The sequence below is a fragment of the Lemur catta genome, chromosome 2 (genome assembly GCF_020740605.2).
Source record: "Lemur catta isolate mLemCat1 chromosome 2, mLemCat1.pri, whole genome shotgun sequence".
In the NCBI taxonomy this organism is placed as follows: domain Eukaryota; kingdom Metazoa; phylum Chordata; class Mammalia; order Primates; family Lemuridae; genus Lemur; species Lemur catta.
The window spans coordinates 120,131,919-120,152,499 of NC_059129.1; the positions used below are offsets into that span (position 1 = coordinate 120,131,919).

Sequence of the window (20,581 nt, forward strand, 5' to 3'; positions counted from 1 at the left end):
CGTCACGCTTCTACCAGACTCCTAAACCATGTGTTAGTCACAATTGTGGTATTCCACACACCACTGCTTCGGGTCAAGAAATTACTTTACAGAGAAAAAAATTAACAGATGTCCCAAGGGATAACGGTCACTGCTCTGCCACATGCTCCATTATCCAGAAGCTGCTGGACTTCTAGCATGTTTAATGGCCTAGTGAAGACTCAATTATGGTGTCACCTGGGAGACCATAACTTGGGAAGTTGAAGTGCTGTCCTATAGGATCTTCATGGTCTCAAAGAACAACCATTCCAGGGTGCTGTTTCACCTACAGCCAGAAAGAAACTTAGATTTAGGAAGTAGGGGGTAGAAGTGAAATATTTCACAATTACACCTAATTATCCATTTGCAAAATTTCTGCCATTCCTCAAGGTGATTCAGAGGCAATATTCAAGTGAGGAATACAACCATATTTTCACAAAGCTGAGACTACATCTGGTCATTTGGGGCCACGGTAGTACAATGTTGATTGAGGTACTTATTAAGGGGAAGTAAGGGTATGCCCAAACAAAAGTAAGATGGAAGGGTGTAAATAAACCTCTGGAGATGAACTGGAGGGAACCTGATAACACTATCACCTCCAGTCATAAAAGTTAGTACGACATAGCATGTCAGCAAGAACAAGGACCCAGGACTGAAAGTCCCGGTTATCCCGAACAGCTGAGGTGCTGAAGGAAAGCAAAAGGAACATGAAATGGTTCCTACAGGAGCAAAGTATTCATGCAAACTGCAGCCTGTGAGCAGCAACAGAGTGGCAACTGCCAATATATTTTTCTTGCTCATCAATGTATATATTTAGATATTTTAACTATTTGTCTCCTTCCCTATTCATTTCCTCCATTGTTTTATATAGGGTGTATTTTTAGTGGTTACACTTAGACTTTGTTCCACAGGCTAATGAATCCTGCTGTTTGGTTTTGCTCAGAGGAGGAATGGACTGGAAATCACCCACTAGATTTGGCAATGGATACAGAAACTGAATAGGCCAGTTTCACCCTTAAATGGAAGAGGAGCTCTGGTTGTATGTGGGAAAGTAGCAGCCTGTTAGGCAGGGGTGTATTTTGTTTTTTTTTTTTAAAAAGCTTAAGTACCAAAAAAAAAAAAAAAAGGAAATATGTTCATTGTAGGAAACAAAAGGGATGATCTGTAATAGAAATTTATTTTTGGCCACCTAATACCCCAAATTTTTATTACACTGGGATCTTTTTGGTTATATCATGACGATGGACTGGGAAGTAGCACCACTGAACTAGTCTTTGGAGACAGAAAAGAACTGGTTGTTAAAGCAACAAAACTGTTGTAAGATGGGCTTCGCTACCTTCATTATGAATAATACAGGTGATTAACAATGAAAGTACTAGCAGTTATCACAAAAGAAAGGCTAGACTCTTAAGCTAGTTATAATCAAAAGCTAGATTTACTCAGTGATATTTAGTTTTTGTAGATACTGAAATGTCTTACAAATCAAATACTTTGGCTAACAACCTTCTTTTCACTCTGAAACAATTTTTTAAATAACACAATGTTTTATAAAATGAAATTTCTTTGGAATGTAGTCATTATGTTATTGCCTAATAGAATGCATTTAATTAATGAGTGCTAGTTTCCTCTCATGAAGACAAATGGAAAATAAGGCCCCCTACACTTATGTAGCTATACAATCTAGAAAAGGGGGAAAAAAGTACAAATATCATATAAACCCCAAGAGGCAGCAGTAGCAATAAATGTCATAAAATTGTCTCATTGTTTGAAATATAGGTGTTCTATTGGAGGACAATCCAAAAAGCTTTAATGAAGGTGGCATTTGTATTGGTTTTGAAGGGTAAGAAACAGGATACTTTATTTTGGAGATTCAAACCTCTAGTACCATACTTAGACATAAATTAACATGATTGTATTACCTATTAGTCTCCCCAACTAGAAGGTAAACCCCTTAAAGGCAAAGACTAAGTTTTATTCATGTTTGTATTTCTAGAATTTACTATACTGTTCACCCTTCAATGAATATTTTTATAACTGAACCATAAAAGAGCATTGGCAAGATTGAAACTTATATAAGAAATGATATATATTTCTAAAGCATAAGGCATAAACAAGAGGAAAGTTAAGAAAGGTAGTTATGCTCATTTATTATTCATTCACTCATTCAACAAACATTTACTGGGCATCTACTATGTGCCAGGCACACAAAGTAGGAGGGTTTTTTGGACATCAATATTAATTTGGTGGCATTCTTTTAACCTGAATATGTCTATACTTGAGGATCAATTAAAGGCATCACCTGATCAGGTAAAAAAGGGCCTACAAAAACATAAATCTAAAATTACCAAATCAAATTTTCAAAAAATATCATATAGTATTAGTTCAATTCTATTTTGCAAACAAAGAAGTTGAGAATCAGAGACAATAGGTAACTTGTCTCAGAACTATAGTTAGAAAGTAGATTTCTTGATTTTCAAAAAATACTTTTGAGTGTGCTGAAAGGACTGAAAGTAAAAGACTTTTAAAAAGATTATTTCATATTCCAGGTATGTGACAGTTGCCAAAGCAAAAAAACAAAAAATAAGTGTGTCTAGCTTCAAGAAGTAATTTAAAGGTGAGCTGAGATGCTTAGATGTTTCCACCAGTGCTTAAAGTAAGGTTCATGGTCCCACCAATTACAAGGGTCCTTCTTCCCAGCTGAAAATGATCAAGAAATAAAGGCCTGCCCTTTCTTCAGGTTTTATGAACTGCCAAGATTTCCGAGACTTCTTTTACATGACTAGCATTACCCTCCTACACCAAGGTCAGCAAATTATGGCCTGCAGGGGCCTGCAACCTGGTTTTGTACAGCACTCCAAGCTAAGAATAGCTGTTACTGTTTTAAAGGGTTAAAAAAATACATAAAACAAACAAAAAAGAAGAATATGCAAGGGACCATAGGTGGCTTGCAAAGCCTAAAATATTTGGCCCTTTACTTAAACGTTGGCTGATCCTTGTCCTTAATTATTAAAAATTACTAAAACTTTGTATTCACAAACTCAACTCAGCATGTTAATTTCAATGTACCAAGTAGAGTCATCCCTCAGTATCCCTGGGGGATTGGTTCCAGGATCCCCCCAACTCCCATGAATACCAAAATCCACGGATGCTCATGTCCCTTACCTAAAATGGCATAGTATTTGCATATAGCCTATGCATATCCTCTTGTATACTTTAAATCATCTCTAGATTACTTCTAATGTCTAATGTAAATGCCATGTACATAGTTATACTGTATTATTTTTATTTGTATTTTTTATTGCTATGTTAGTTTTATTTTGTTCTGAATATTTTCAATCCACAATTGATTGCATCCATAGATAAGGAACCCATAGAGACGGAGGGGTGACTATATTCATTAGGTTACTAAGTCTACCTAGTAAAATATTTAACAATATTGCAAAATTTCCATTGAACATGTATGTATACTGAGTTAAATTTCTGAAATTTTCAGAAAGAATATGTTATTAGTATATCATAGTTGTTGACTTGAGAAGATTATTTCCATCTACTGTTCTTAATTTAGAAAAAGAATTACAGTTACTTTTTTGTTGTATTGGAAAAGCATTTTTGTAGCATAATTGCTACATTACTACCACTTTATTATTTTACTACTCTCAAGTTTTTGGCTATCTCCCAAGTTCTTTTTCTTCTGGAAGGTAAAAATAGTAGGATAGTGGTTCATAGGCTCTTTTGCCACACCCCCGTTGACCATATTCAAAAATCCTTGAGAAAAATAAGCTTAGAAAGAGGGAGACAAGAGGTTTCTAGGCAGATGACAAGCAGGATGGTGATCAGGATGGAAACACTGATAATCTTCCGAGTTTCTCCCACGTCCAGCCTTTTATGGTTCCATTTCATTATCAACCCTAGGGTGCTGTGAGTTTATAGGATAGTCACACTCTATTTTAATTGGCATAAAGTCTGACTGTAAAAGAAAAGAACTCATAAAACATAAAAATTAAGAAACAGTTTTTCCAAGTATAAAAAAATTCTTTAAGCATAAACAGTTTCCTGAGGAAAAATGTATCTAATAGAGGTAGGATTAAATCAAGATGTACCTCTATGAGAATACAATGAACAAATTATTTTTGTATTATCTACAATTTTGAATTATTTGTACCATTCATTACTCGCTTCCAGAGAGGTGACTTTAAAGAATATATTACCTTTTTTATAACAGAAAGAGTACACTATTTCCTACATATCCAAAAAAGATACATTATTGTTCCATCACAAAAACAGTCCCATTTTTGGCTATTCATCATTTTCAGCACGGAAGATCCATTCTGTTCCACGTGGGTCTGCTGCCATCTAGTGGATTACTTAAGGAAAGACGCTTTATAGCACTTGTAAGCAGAAGTTGGTATCAGGGGCTACAGAATACTACAACCTGTCAGAGGCCACCAGGGAACAGGGAACTCTGGAGGATGCTGTCTGACAGTGAGTGGCCAGGCTGCAAGGCTACCACACAGGCCGCCCTAACACGCACACAGAGTGCCTTCAAATAACTGTCTCCAAATAACTAAAAACAGAATACGGCTATCTTCTCGTTTAGTAGAAAACATCTCTGTTGCTCAACCCCAAATAACCGAGCTTGTAATAGCCCATCACACACATAAATAATGGTTAGTAAAACCTTGGACAGGTGATTTTGAGATTCTGATTCAGTGTCACACACATCACACTGTGTACACACATCACACTGTGCAATGAAGAAAAAGTAGAATTTAATGCTGACCAGCAAGTAGACTTGGAGCCTGACAGCCTGACTTGGAAACTCGATCTCACTTCCTCCTGGCTGATGACCTTGGGCAGTTCTCCAAGCTACAATTGCTTCAACAGCCAAATGAAGAGAAATCACCTCTTTCTCAGTTGTCATAAACTTTAACTGAGAACAATGCAGGTAAGCACCTTCTACTAGATAGAGTAACAGCTCAATAAATGAGAGCTAACACTATGAAGTGGTTTATGTTTTTCTCTTGAAGGTCAGAAATGAACAATAATAATATTAACATATCTTTTATATTTAAAAAACATTATTGAGATATAATTGACATACAAAGTTCCTATATACAAACTGTATAGTTTTCTAAGTTGGGACATATGTATACACCTATAAAACCATCATCACAATCAAGATAGCAAATATATCCTTTACCCTCAAAAGTTTCTTATTTGTACTTGGTAATTTCTTCCCTCCTATACATCTCTGTTTCTTCCTCCCTCCATCCCCAAGCAACCACTAATGTACTGTTATCTTACATTAGCTTGCATTTTCTAGAGTTTTATATAAATGTAATCATACAGTATTTACTCTTTTTTGGAGAGGGTGGTGTTTGGCCTCTTTAAGTTAGCATAATTGTTTTGTGATTCATCCCTCCTGTATATACCAATAGTTCATTCCTTTTATTGCTGGGAAGCATTCCACTGTATGATGTATTGCAATGGACATTTGGGTTGTTTACAGTTTTTACACATTACAAATATAGCTCCTATGAATATCTATGCACAAACCTTTATATATGGGCATATGTTTCCTTTTTTGTGGATAAATAGGAGTGTAAAGGTTGGATAGTATGGTAGGTGTACATTTAGCTTTTTACGAAACAAACAGTTTTACAAAGTGGTACCATTTTACATTCCCACCAGCAGTATATGAAAGCTCCTATTCCTCCACATCCTCTCTGGCACGTCATATGGTCAGTCTTTTAAATTTTGCAATTCTAATAGGTGTATAGTGGTGTCTTGTGCTTTTAATTTGTATTTTCCTAATAACTACTGATGTTGAACATCTTTTTATGTGCTATTTGCTATTTGTATATCTTCTCTGATGAAATGTCTCTTCAAATAAAAATATTGAGTCTTCTAATCCATGAACAAGGTATATCTTTCCAAATGTTTAGGCCTTCTTTAATTTCAGCAATATTTGGTACTGTTCAGTATATAGGTCTTTCACTTATTTTGTCACATTTTCCCCTAAGTATTTCATAATGTTTGATATTATTGTGAACGCCTCCTTTTTAAATTTCAAATTTTGACTTTGGTTGCTCATTGCCAGTATAGAGAAATAAAATTTATTTTTGTGCATTGATTTTGTATCCTGCAACCTTGCTAAACTGACCTTTTAGTTCTTGTAGGCTTTTGGCATTTTTGGTACTTCCATGAGATGTTCTACATAGACAATCATATCCATGAATACAAACTATTTTAATTCTTTTTTCTCAATCTGGAGACCTTTTATTTGTTTCTCTTGCCCACCTGCACTGGCTGGAACCTACAACACAGTTTTGAATAGAACTGGGAAGAGAAGACATCCTTGCCTTGTTCCTGATCTCATGGAGGAAAGCATTCTGTCTTTCACCATCAAGTGTGATGTCAGCTGTCAGTTTCACTGTGCTCGTTACCAGGTTGAGGAGTTCACTTCTATGCCTAGTTTGCTGAGAAATTTTGTCAGGAATGGAAGTAAGACTTGCCAAATGCTTTTTCTTATTATATATTATCCTTTTAAAATATTATTGGATTTGACTAAGATTTTGTTTATATTGCTTGCATTTATGTCATGAGGTGATATTGATATATAATATTCTTTTTTTAATATCTTTATCTTGTTTTGATATTAGGATTATACTGACATCATAAAATGAATTCTTCAATTTTTTTCGAACAGTTTGTGTAAAATTAGTGAATTATTTGGCAGATTACACTAGTGAAGATATTTGAGTCTGAAGTTTTCTTTGTGAGAAGGTTTTAAACTACAATTTCAATTTCTTCAATAGATACAGATCTAGGCAGGTTATTGATTTTTGAGTGAGCTTTAATAATTGTGTCTGTCAAGGAATTTATCCAGTTCATATAAATTGTCAACTTTACTGTTATAAAGTTGTTTGTAATATTCCCTTATTATCCTTTCAATATTTGTAGAATCTGTAATGACATCACCCCTCTCATTCCTGATATTAGTAATTTGCTGCTTTTTATTTTATGTTCAGTAAGGTTAGAGGTTTATCAGTTGTACTGATCTCAAAGAACTGGCTTTTGGTTTCAATTATTTTTTTTTCTACTTTTTTGTTTTGTTTTCTTTGATTTCCAGTATGATTTGTATTTTCTTTTTTCTGCTCACTTTGTATTTCATCTGCTCTTCTTTTCTAGTTTCTTAAGATGGAAGCTGAAGTCATTAATTTGAGACCTTTCTTCTCTTCTAATATAGGTGCTTAGTGTCCCCCCAAGTACTGAGTTATTATCATCCAACAACTTCTGATATGTTATGTTCTCATTTTCATTCAGTTCAGAATATTTTCCAATTTCTCTTTTTGATTTTAACACATGGCTAGAAGTATGTTCACTTTTAACACATTTGGGGATTTTCTAAGGATCTTTCTGTTATTGATTTCTAATCTAATTTCATCGTAGTCAGAGAACATACCCTGTATGACCTGAATCTTTTAAAATTTGATGAAACAGTCGCTTAATGCCAGGAATATGGTCCATCTTATCTTAGTAAATGTTCCATGTGCACTTGAGAAAAATGTTTGCTCTGCTGTGGCTGAGTAGAGTGTTCTATAAATGGCTTATCACATCAAGGTGATTAACAGTTTGAATCTTCTCTATCCTGATTTTCTATCTACCGGTTCTATCAAATATTTAGAGGGGGAATTGAAAATTATAATTGTGGCCTTTGGTATTTTTCCTTGCAGTTCTATTAGTTTTTGTTCCATGTATTTTGGAGCTTTCTTACTAGACAGTTCTATCAAGTATTTTTTTAAGAATTCAGCTTCTTATTAATATATCTAAACTAATATAAATAATGCTTGAAGAGTACTAAAACTTAATAATCTGTGACATAATTACTAGAATTGTAGAGATAATGATAAATATCACTTGATACAAAATAGTTATATCCCATAATTAAGAGGGAAAAGTCAGCTCCTCTCTGACAGTGGCATGTATCTAGCAGTTACATAAGTGATATACTTGAAAAAGATCTTTAAAAAACCCTAAATATTAAAAGAAACAAACTGTTTTAGACTCCAATCTTTCTTCATCTATCAAACCCTCTACCTGTGCTAAGGGGTGGTTTAGAGAGTATTAAACAAGATGATATATGTGAAAACATTTTGGAAATGGCATAGATTTCTATAAGAATACAAGATGCTACTACTAGTAAGTTTACTACAGTTAGAGTTAGAATCCAGGTTCACTATAGAGTGTAAGGTGCAGAGGAAATACATTATTTGAAATATCTATATCAGCTAGTTGAAAATAAGTAAATTATCAACATGAAAAAGTTCTAAGAAAAAGAAATCAAGTGAACTTAGTCTACCTATTTCCTATATCAAGGAAAACCAAGAAAAGTATATTATAATTCTCAAAAGCACATCACAATTGGAAGAACTTCCTGGAGAATCTGAAAGACAACTACTAAAATAATTGTGGCTTTCTTCTCAATATGCTCCGTCTTATGACTCTAACAGAAAGCTTATCTTCTTTGTGGGTAAAAGCACTAATGTGAACCGCAGAGAGGAGAACGGAGGAGGAGAAGGATCTTCTGAAGGGACAGCCTCTACCCCCAGGGCCAAGTCCAAGTTTACTATGCTCTCCTTTCCAGCACAGAATATCTGCAGGCATATCCTACCTCCAGGAAGAAACCTTAGTTTAGAACACATTCAATTTTAAAGTTTTCATTGGTTTTCTTCCCAGATACTCTAAAGATAGAAAGGAATAAAGGTTAACTAAGCGGAAATTTAGGGCATTTCAAAGCTACTGTAGATTAATAAAAGGTTAAATCTGTGGGCATCAATCTTAAAAATAAAATACAAAAACAAGTCATTTAAAAATTGTATATAAACAATAATCGGGATCTCTAGATGGCTGGAACATGACAAGCTGTCTCTTTTAGCAAAGGTAAGTCCTAACATCATTTATCACATAGACCTGCCCAGTTTACCTGCTCTGAGGAAGTCTGGAATCAAGAGTAACAGTGGGTCCTTGAGAATGTCATTAGTGTAAAGAAGCAAAGAGGCAAGGACTTGACTCAGCAGTGGTGAGTCTGCGCCTTCCAGTTCTCCAATCTTCCTGAGGCCCCTTTTGCTGTGTCCTCAATACACTTGCTTCCTGTCACCCTCCAATAATTCTCCAATAATTCTCCTTATACTCCAAAAGCAGCTGAGAATTAGCCATGTCAGGAGTTCACCTCCAGTTACTCTGGCAGTGATTCCCAAACCTTCAGTCCTCATTTCTGATCAGTTCTAACTGCCAACATATATTATGCCTACTCAGATGTTTCTAAAGCACTGAAAATGGATTTCTGCTTCCTATAGGAACCTGGTAGAAGCTTGTTTCCGATTCTTCCCTTCTCAAGACATATAAAACAGAAAGGAGGGAAAAAAACATAGAAATTACATTTTCAGGTCCGGCGCGGTGGCTCACGCCTGTAATCCTAGCACTCTGGGAGGCTAAGGCAGGAGGATTGCTTGAGCTTGGGAGTTCGAGATCAGCCTGAGCAAGAGCGAGACCACATCTCTACTAAAAATAGAAAGAAATTAGCCAAACAACTAAAAATAGAAAAAATTAGCCAAACAACTAAAAATAGAAAAAATTAGCCGGGCATGGTGGTGTGTGCCTGTAGTCCCAGCTACCCGGGAGGCTGAGGCAGGAGGATCACTTGAGCCCAGAAGTTTGAGGTTGCTGTGAGCTAGGCTGACACCAGGGCACTCTAGCCCAGGCAAGAGAGTGAGACTCTGTCCCCTTCCCCCAAAAAAATTACATTTTCAGAGAAATTATCATAAAACATGTAAATATGGACAAATTCTCAAAAATGTGTAAATATGGCTAAAAGCAACAGAAAAGAGCTGATCCTGAGCAGGAAGCCACATGGCTGGGACAGGGAATATGGGGGTTGCAGAGAAAAGCAGGGGAAGAAGAGCTCCAAATTGTCACTAGCAAAAAAGTCATGACCAGGAGGGGAAGGCCCTCCCATAGCATGCTAGGTGCTGGGGGCAGCAAAGGGCAGAGAGTCCCTCAGAGCAATACAGAGGAGGGAAAGGGACCCCAAGCAGAGAAACTGGGCACTTCCCTCTCCCTTCACAGGAATCTCCCGCCAGGAAAATCAAACTCATGCCACTGAGTAACAAAATAAAAAAAAAAAAAAATAGGTATAACAACCACCCACAAGACTATTTAAAAATACGGAAAAGAACAGTGAAACTTCCTCCAAAGAACACGCAGCAGGAAAAAATGTTGCCACAAAGTGGATATGGTAAAGATTATAACCCAAAATACCCAAAGAATTAAAAAAAATAAAAACCCAATGGGACAACTGCAGTTAAAGGAAGACCACAAAAAACTCCTAGAAAAGATGGCCAGATAATGTGTAGTGACGAAGTAGAGACTAACGGAACTCAGGAAAGAAACAGACAAATTCAGAATTAAAGGCTAAATGCCAAGAAGCACAAGAAAGAACAGACACACAGAGAGCACCAGACCTCATCACCATTCCTAGGGCAGATTTAGTCATTTTTGGTCCCTTTGGCTGCCTCCTCACTTTCTTATGGTTGTAGCTCCTGCCTCGCTGTCATTCTGTCCAACAGGACTGCCCGTCTCAATTTTTGCAATTTTAATACACACATCAATGGTCCTTCCACCCTCCTGGCCTCAATTCTTTGCACTCTTCACCCAGAATGATTCTATCTTCCCCCCACCTCAGCCACACACTCTGTAATCACATCAAACGCCTTCTCACTGCCAGTAACTGTCACGCTTCTGTAATCTTGGTTTCATACGTTCCACTTACAGATCACCAGCTTCTGTGTGTCCACCTCCCTCCTCTGGCCCCAACTCCAAGGAGCCTCCAACCTACATCTCCTGCTGCCACTATGCATGTTTCCCTACCTGCCTCCCAACCCAATTTAAGCTCCATATCCACGTCCTTGGGTACATCCTCTATGCCCTCTCTCCCTTCATTCTAACCACTTGACAAACCTAAAACCCTGGTGGAGCCCAACAATGTGCCTCTCTTCACCAGCACTGCACTCTTCTGCTCAAAGCCTCTGCCCCACTCAGTGCAAAAGCCTGAGTCTTTGGCCTGCAAGACCCTATCCAACCTGGCCCAGCTCTGACGCTCCCTCCTCCTCGCCACTCTTCCAACACCAGGTGTGCTCCCGTCTGAGGGCCCTTGTACATGCTGTTCCCTCATCTAAAACACTCCCCAGGTGCTATAGGACACATTCCCTTCCTGCCTTCAAATATGTGCCCAACAAGCAACTCAGCAAGGCCCATCCCGACTCCCGGTGCACTCTATCAATACAATCCCCTCTCCAGTACACTGGAGTCCCACCGGTCTGTTGTCATTGCTGCATATCACAACACTTAATGTCTCCTTCTAACACAGTATATAATTTACTTATTTATTTTATGTCTATCTGCTTTCACTAAGGTTCACTCCATGAAGGCAAAAAATACCTGCCTGTCTCCAGCATCCGGACAGTCCCTAACACATCACAGGTGCTTAATAAATACACATGCAGTGAATGAATATAAATGCACAAGTGATTCCCTGGTATAATACATAATCAGACATGATCCAAATGCACAGTCTATGAACCAGATTGTCCTGGGTCAAATATCAGCCTTCCTACTTCACTGTCTTATGAACTTGAGCAAGTGACTTAACCACTCCAAACTTAAATTTTCTCATCTGACAGGTTTGACTGAAAGATCAAATAACAATGGAGAAAAAAGGAATACAAAATACCTAGTCCAAGGCTCAAAGTAAACAATTAATAAAAAAAAATAGTAAAAAAAAATACTAGCTTACATATCTTCCAGAAAGAGACTGTTGAATAAAGCAGGGTGTATAGGTAACACTATACAACCAAAATCACTGGATGTATTCAGGCCACCCTGCCCCACTCTTCTCCCAAATCCTCTGGCCAGGGCTAGATTTTAGCTGAAGGCTTCCATTCTCCCAAATAGGAGAATAACACTCCTTAGATTTGGAGGGGATCTCGGTGATGTCTGTGGGCGTTTCTTAACTTTATATGGGATGAACACCAAACTATCGCAGAGAAGTAGGTGGTCATATTCAGTGTTACTAATACATTACTGCACTGGTAGTTTCTTCAAATAATGATCATGGCAATGACACTATAAAAAAAAGGAAGACTGGGAAAAATAAATGTATCCAGACTTGCAGAACACTGTTTTGTATGATATTTGGGTTCTTCTAAGCAACTAACAGGCAAACCAATTAATAAATGCTTTACAAAAAAAACCTAGTTTGGAATAAATATAAAAGGCAACTATTGTTTAGTGAAAAATACTGTTCAAAAATCAGTGAAAACAACAAACAGGGATCAAAGAGATTAGGACAAGAATTATCAAAACTATTGAGGGAAACCAAAACTAACCAGCCATACCTCACTTCTACTGTTCAACTCCATATCAGCACCAAGCCAACTAAAATGTACAGGGAGCAGCCTCACAGGGCAGCTGAGTGGCTGTTACACAACTAACCATGAACTGTATTTTAATCAAAGAGAAGCTACACTTCAACACAATTATTGAGTATTGATTATATTTATGGTGAAAAAACTAGTAATAATTATAATAATATTTAAATAAAAGCAGTGTAAAAACATACATATGAGGATTTTTACATGGTCAGCATTGTACTTTGTTTTAATCTATATAGAACTCAGAGGATTCATTTGTGGAAACAGCATAAATGATAAGTTTCCCAACTTTTAAACAGATAATCTTATGATAAAATGTCTATTAACAGAGGATTGGTTAAATAATGTGTGGCATATCCATATAACGGAAAATTATGTAGCTAATATAGAAGAGGAAAATAGCAAGCAGCAAAAAAATATATATAGGATGATCTCATTTTCATTAAAAAAATGAAAGAATACAACAAGGTGTAAATACTTCTGCAGCTAAGACATATTAAGTCCTTTCTGTCAGGGAGCCAAGAGTCTAATAGGAAACATAGAAAATAAGTAAACAATAACAGTACTTGAATTTATTGGTAAAAAGAAAATATAAAAACAAAAGAGGTTAATGAGAAGAAGAATGACTGGAGGAAGCAAAATGACAGGTCAGGGAAGACATCCCTAAGGAAGTGGGCTTTGTGAGTTAAGACCCAAATGTCAAGAAGGAGTCAGTTATATGATGTCTGGGAAGATACTTGAAGCAGAGGAGTAGCAAGTGCAAAGGCCCTGAGGTAAGAATGAGCCGGGCTGTTCGAGAAGCAGAAAGAAGGGCTATGTGGCTGGAATGTGGCAGCATCCAAGGGGGAGAGTGGTAGATGACAAGTGGGGACAGGGGTCAGATCTTGGGGGATGGTGTGGGGCATGGTCAAGATTTGATTATAAGAACCACAGAAGTCACTGCTGTGTTTTAAGCTGTAGGATGACATGATGTGATTTATAGTTTTAAAAACTGGCCTTGGCTACTATGTGGAGAAGACTGAAATACACAGGAATGGAAGCAGGGAGAACAATTTGGAGGCTGCGGTCATCCAAAGAAATAGCAGCAGCTTGGACCTCAGCGGTAATGGCAGAGATAGAAACAGCCAAATTTGGCAAGTAGAACCAATAGAATTTGCACTTGGATTGAATATAGGGAGTGAAGACACCCACTATCATGGTTTGGGGTTGGAACCAAGGGTTAAGAAAGTTTATGTTCAAGGCAGAGGAATGTGGATGGTTCACAGACAAGAGCAGTAAGGGATAAAGCTCCCCGAAGCACCCTGGAGCCACATCTGAAAGATTTAGTTCATAAAACAAACAAAAAAGAGTTCATTCCCATTTGTTCATAAACACCACTCATGTTCACATAGGAAAAGTCACTGAAGACAAGAAAACGTTGTCATGCTCTGTTAAAATTCCCATGGATAAGACATTAATTTTCACACCTGTTTTATGTCAATGCCTTAGGCATGAAGAAAATCACAACAAAATCAAAGCTACTGAAGTTTTTCTCCTCAAGGGTGAAAAAAAAAACTCTAACGAAATATTTTCAGATGTGTGACCTTAGAAGTAAGTATCTCCAACAGCATTTTAAGGGAGTGGGAAGGAGTAAGTTTTCAACTCCTTTTCCTCTATAAACTGCCTTCCCATCCTACCAAGACATTACCCCAGGAAAAAAAGAAACATTCTCAATTTCCGAGTAAACATACAGTTCCAATAAATTCATTAACTTCTGAGGACTGGAGCTCCTTTATAAGGAAAAGCTTGCCCTGGCACCCTTAAAAAGAGAAGTTGATGATATTAGCTTCCCTTTTGTGCAGTTATGTGTTAAGGTGCAAAAACAAGTGTCTCCTTCACCACACCCTAATTAATTGAAAGAACAGTGTTCATTCTCAAAAGCAACAAGAGTTCACACATTTATATAGACTTTATTTCATCTCAAAGTCATAAGAACCTTATGAGGACAAGAGCCATAGAACGATCCTCCTTAATAAACAAGCAGTACACGCATAGCATGACAAGCTAATTACAACACAGAAATCAAAAGTATTTTTTCAACTCTAAACAAGACTGTTGGGCAACTTTAATCTGTAGGAGATATACGACAAAAAAGAAACAAATGAAGATTTAACAAAAATATTTTTCAGTCACCTGCTCTTATCATTTATAATATGGGCTTGAGTTCATACTTTATGATCCCCTAGAAAGCCCTGTCTTCCCAAATTTTCTGGAAAACAAACAAACACACAAACACATGCAAAGAATGATGCATATTTCAGCAGAAACTTCTGCACTCATAATATCTGACGAGTAGATTTTATATATCCAATGTACCTGTTTTGTTTACTTTCTAGTAGCTAATTCCTATTGTGTATTATCGTTTAAAAAAAATACTTACTCAAATACTAGAATTCTCATCAGCACTAGTGGTAAAACTTACTATACTATGTTATATATGGGAATATTTTATCTCAAGGACTATGTTTCATGGTCAGCTATTCTCATTTCTATTTTTCAATCTCCTTCAATACATAATTTTGTTAATTCTGACAAGACTCACACCAGAAACCTCTATGCTACAACTCTCCATCTCCTAACACTTAGAAATAATAAGTCAGTCTCAGGGAGTCTTGGTGGAACTCTAGCTGGTTCTGTGAATGGCTGCTTCTATTAGGGGGTTTTGTGAGCATGCATTACGGATCCAGATATGGCAACTGGCCTCTTAATAGCAAAAAGAATAATCCTGCATATGTTAGAAGAGCGTTCTGGACTCTTTAAAACTTTGGTTAGAATTAGATTATAGCCTGTTAAAGCTGGAAGATACCATAATCTAGCCCACAAAAATATACACAAGAAAACCACGTCCTGGAAAGTTGACAGCTTACGCAAGGTCACACTGCCATTTGGATCTGATTTCAGGACCGGACTTGCATGCACATACAGCTTGCCTGATTAAAAACTTTTCCTATTGTCTCACTGATTTTCCTAACTCAGCTACATTCTCAAAAATCTGATTCTAATCAGAGAATTGCAAATTAAACCACAATGGGATAAAACTATTGCTAAATGGGTAAAATTTAAAAGGCTGTAAATGCCAAATGTTGGTAAGGATTTTGTGCAATATGAACTCTGATACACTGGCTGACACGAGTATAACCTGGTAGAATCACTTTAGGAAACTGTTTAGCTTTATCTATGAAAGCTAAACATACACGATCTATGAGCCAGCAACCCAATTCCTATACATGCAACAAAAGAACATACAAGAATGTTCAGAGAAGCACTGTTCATAACAGCAAAAACAAAACAAAACAAAATATGTAAAACTCTACAGATATCTACCGTAGAAGGAATAAATGAACTGTAGCATGTTTAAATATTGAATAACATAGAGTAAGGAAAACAAATGACCTGCAGCTACACAGATGAACCCCACAAACATAATGAGAGAAACATAATGAGATAAAGAAGCCCAACACAAAATAAAACACAATCCTTGTTCCTATTAGATAAAGTTACAAAAAACATGAAAATTAACCAGTAATGTTAAAAGTCAGGATACTGGTTATCTTTAAAGAGCATGGAGGGGGCATAAGCATGAGAAGGGCTTCACAGGGCTGATAATTTCTACTCCTTAACATTTGTGGCATTGTAAGAGATAATTCATAGAGCTGTACACTAATAATTTGGGTAATATGCAATATATAAATAATACTGCTATTTTAAAAAATTTGATCTAAAAACCCCTTCTTTATGTATGTGATGAATTTCAATATATTTATTCTGCCTCTTTTAAAAACATGAGTTCTGTGTGTTCTGAAGACATTCTTCTATATTGTTTGTCTTTGGGCAAAGATGAATAGCCCCTGTGAAAATATTCTACTCTGCCTTACCTATATAATAGGCTCAGCCCTTTCAACCCATAAAGGCTTATTTATTCTCACACTATATATCATAGGAGTTTGTCTCAAAGAAAACACAGAGGGATGAGAGAAGGTAAACAGGTGTGTATGTATATATATATATATATATATAATCTCCAGATGTTGCTAATAAAAATGTTACTTTTGAACATCTCAATCCAAAGTTTGAGAATTAAATCTAAGCATTTCTTAGATACATGACGATCTTCTAGACCCGGGATAACAAATGGCTTTATTTGCATGCTAACTCCAGTTTACAGGGAATGGTTGCCTGGAGCACTGGGTTGAAAAAGACTAGATGCCATGCTAGGCCAGTAGCAGAGAACACTGTCTATGCTATGGGGAAAGGATGGCGCATGGGAAGCACAAAGGCCTTGCCGATTCTCTTACAGAGTTAACAGAACACTTTCTCCTATAGGAGAAAAATATTTTCTTAATCATTTTAACTTCTCTACAGAGAAATCTGTAATAAAGTTCTATGTGTTATACCTATTTAACTTATTCTTTAAAAGTTGCATTATTTTAATAATTATATTTCTAATATATTTTATATGTAAGCATTTATAATATTTACATATTTTATGTTTAATATAAATTGTATCATTATAATATGGATTACTAGTGAATGCTTTACTAGTGAAGCAAATGCATAAAACTACACATTATTTCTAACAAAAAGTGATTTAACAAAAAAAAACGCACAACATTTAAGTTTAAAAACATTTTGTTTCATCTCTCCTATTATTTGCAAAGTAGAACTGCTAGAATATAATACCAGTAAAAGAAAGCAAAATTCCAATCTTATTATTTGTTATTCTTGGGCTCCTCCCAGAATCAAAAAAATTTTTAATTGCTATTTTCCTTTCGGGTACACATTAAACCACAAAACTCAATATTTTATAAGTTTTCATTTACCTGATCAAAACCAATGTGAAAATAAACTTTCCCACTGCAATACTCAGGAAGACTTTAGCTTTAGTTGAACAGAAGCCCATAATCTAACTACATATTACCTTACTTACAGGATCCTCTCTTTAGATTTGTCTTATAAAATCAGATAACTTGTACTGACACAATTTCAAAAGATGCAAATGTACTGTGAAGAGAAAAACCTAAATGTGGTGCAAAGTACTACTTTATTCTCACATCTAGTATTATTAGCATTACCAGATGGTGGGGAAAAAGTGAACTGAAATTTCACACTTCTGACTTTCACGTGATTTTTGCACAGCCCTTATCAGTAATGCCTGCTGGATGGTAGGTTACATTTTTAACAATAACTTACTCTATCTAAATCTAAACTCCCCTTCATTTAGACAATGAATCTCAGAATTAGAAAAATACACCGTGATGACTGGTTTCACCAAATTCACAACCCCAAATCTCAAATGTGTACTCAACCTGCCAAACCCCCTTCTCCACTTCCCTAGGAGGTTCATTCTCTCAAGTGTCAAAACCTTCTCTTCTTTCTATTTCTCTTCTCTCAATTGTCCACTTTCTCTTCTTTCCATAAACTTCCAACAGCTTTCCCTCCCATTCTCTATCTGATGACTCTGCCTCATATTTCACGTAAAAACAGACCCACGCAGACAGGATCTCCTCTGCCTTTACCCACCAGACCTCCATCTGCTTCACACTCTGCCGTGGCCTCTCTATGGCCGATGAAAGGTAAACCACTTCCTAGTGGCTCTTTCCTCTCACCCTCAAAGATGTTTCTTTTGCAATTATATTCTCACTAGACTCTCCCTTTTGTGGTGAAAAATGCAACCCTCTCCTTGACCTCCTTTCTCCTTCCATGGTAGAGTCTGCTAGTTGCCTACTATTAATACATATTGATTCTCGTTTTTTTTTCCTCAAATGGCCCAGTGTTAGTGAGCACACTGAAATCCAGCTCAAAGACTTTTTTGGCCTCCCTGGCAGCTAAGTGTGCCATGTACCTGGTCAGTAACACAACAGAAGTGAGTAGGATTCTGGAAAGTTTCTTTAAAAGGTTAAGAGTACCTCCGTCTCCCTCTATTACTTCATTTGCACTTGGAATATGGAGATGAGGCCATGCTTGTAAAATCCAATTTACCATCCGTGTAAAGACAGTAGCCTTAAGGAAGCAGGCTGAAGATTAAACTTTATTAACATTCTCTGAAAGAGTTCAGGTAATGCCCACAGGGTCAAACACTGACAGCAAGATGACTAGAATAATCCATGGTATTTGATTAGCTATAATTTAGAAAGAAAAAGAACGTAAAAAAAAAACCTATAGGCTCAAATCTGCTACAGTGGATTTTTTACTGTTTACACATATTTTGAGAAGGAATACTATCTAACAAAGTGCCACATTGGATCAGTCTACGGGTATTCTGCCTCTGACAAGTGTAGCAAAAGATAATTTGTGGGGAATGGAGCTTGTGGTCTTCTATCATACCTGCCTCAATAGATTAAAATATCACCTCCTTAGTTCTTCCCTGCTCCTTAATAATGTGCTACGTATTTGCCCTTTACAAAATCAACCTAATCAATATCTGACCAGATTTTATTTTTAATGAACATATGTCCCTAAAGCTCTTGGTAGCATAGCGTTCCTCAGTTCCAAACCTATGGGACTGAGTCAACAGTCTCATCATCTCATCTAGAACCAGATGATTTTAAAGCAAATATAAGTATCTATTATCCTTTTAAATCTTTATTTCACTAGTGAAATAATGTATTATGTGCCTGCCCCTGGCTCTCTACAGAAAAATGCAAGAAGTATTATCTCTAATATAATTCTCTTCTATTTACTCTAAATAGTTATCACTTTTTAAAATCTGTTCTTAGGGGAATGCTCCTCGCCCTCTCATTCACTAGAGTTGGCCTTTTATGAACCTCCACCAAGTCTAGCTAAGAATTTAAACAATCAGTAAAGTCAATTTAAAACTCAACTCACAACATTGTGTGATCTTCTGGATGTTGGAAGAGATGCGCTGTGCCAGCTGGGCCGGATCACCACCAATTCCTGGAGTGTAGGACATGACTGATTTGCTTATTCACTAATTTCATCAGATGTTGGCGGTCTGTGCAGTTTTCTTAAGCAGTCACCTAAATAATACAAAAGAAAAAACATATAATTATATTTTTAAAGTCATTGGCTTACATTTTCCAAATTATCAATCTGGGAGGTTACAAGAACAAACTTGATTAACCCAACAGGGTTGAAATCTGGCCAGCTAGCATATCAGACAGCAAAACTCTCATGTCTATTAAAAAAAAAAAATGGAGAGAGTCATGTTACATGTTAAACCATGAAAATAGGTTCAAATTATATATTCCCTTTGAAAATTTCTTTGATCTCTCTAAGGAAGAATTATTAAGTCCCTCTTCTGTGTATAATTTTAATTATTTATAAATTTTTTCCTTAACTAAAGTGTGAACAATTATAAGTCAGGGCCCACATGCTATTTATCTTTCTACGACATTTAAAACAACTCTTAGCATAGAACAGGCATTTAAATATTTATTAAACGGAACGCAGACTTAAGGCTATCCCTAGAAATTTCATTATATCTAAGTTAACACACACAGGAACAGCTCAGGAACATATGACTAACAGGTCTCTAATTTTAACAGGAAAGGTTAAATTTGAAATAGCAGAGCCAACTACTGAGAAGAGAAAAAATGTCCTATAAAATGCTCATCACACATTCCTGGCAGAGCAAGGAGAACGAAAGACTCTCCTCCCTCTTCCAGCAGCCAGCATCTCAGGATAAAAGGGATACTGGGATACCGCTATAGGAAGGAGGTAAGATGACGTTCTTTCCTTCTTCAATCCACAACACACCACTCAGGGTTTGGAAAGAAGGTTGAAAAGGGATGTCCCCGCTTACAGAACTGTGCACAGCAAAGAATTGCAACTACTCCTACCCCATCTTTCACTGAGTGTGTGCTGTAACACTGCTGAGTTATTGGTGGTTAGTTTGTAAGCCAACTCACTACTAAGGGTCTGCTACACACCCAGCTTTCTAGTAAGCACTTAGGAGATGCAAATAAAGCAAAACAAAACAAACAAAAAACAACGATAAAGTATCTATGCAAATCAAGTTTGTCATATAGGAGAAAAGTTTAGCATAAAGTTAATAATGTAAACCAACAAAAAAA

General features: G+C 36.5%; 1 protein-coding gene across 2 annotated transcripts in view; it reads right to left on the reverse strand.

Annotated features, from left to right (window-relative positions):
- STX7 (syntaxin 7) overlaps positions 1-20,581 on the reverse strand; it is a 46,673-nt gene that overhangs the window by 19,474 nt on the left and 6,618 nt on the right. For both annotated transcript variants that reach the window (XM_045544381.1, XM_045544382.1), the window contains exon 2: positions 19,374-19,525. In XM_045544381.1, the coding sequence (XP_045400337.1) occupies positions 19,374-19,458 (85 nt within the window). In that variant the 5' untranslated portion in view covers positions 19,459-19,525. The remainder of the gene's footprint in view (positions 1-19,373; positions 19,526-20,581) is intronic.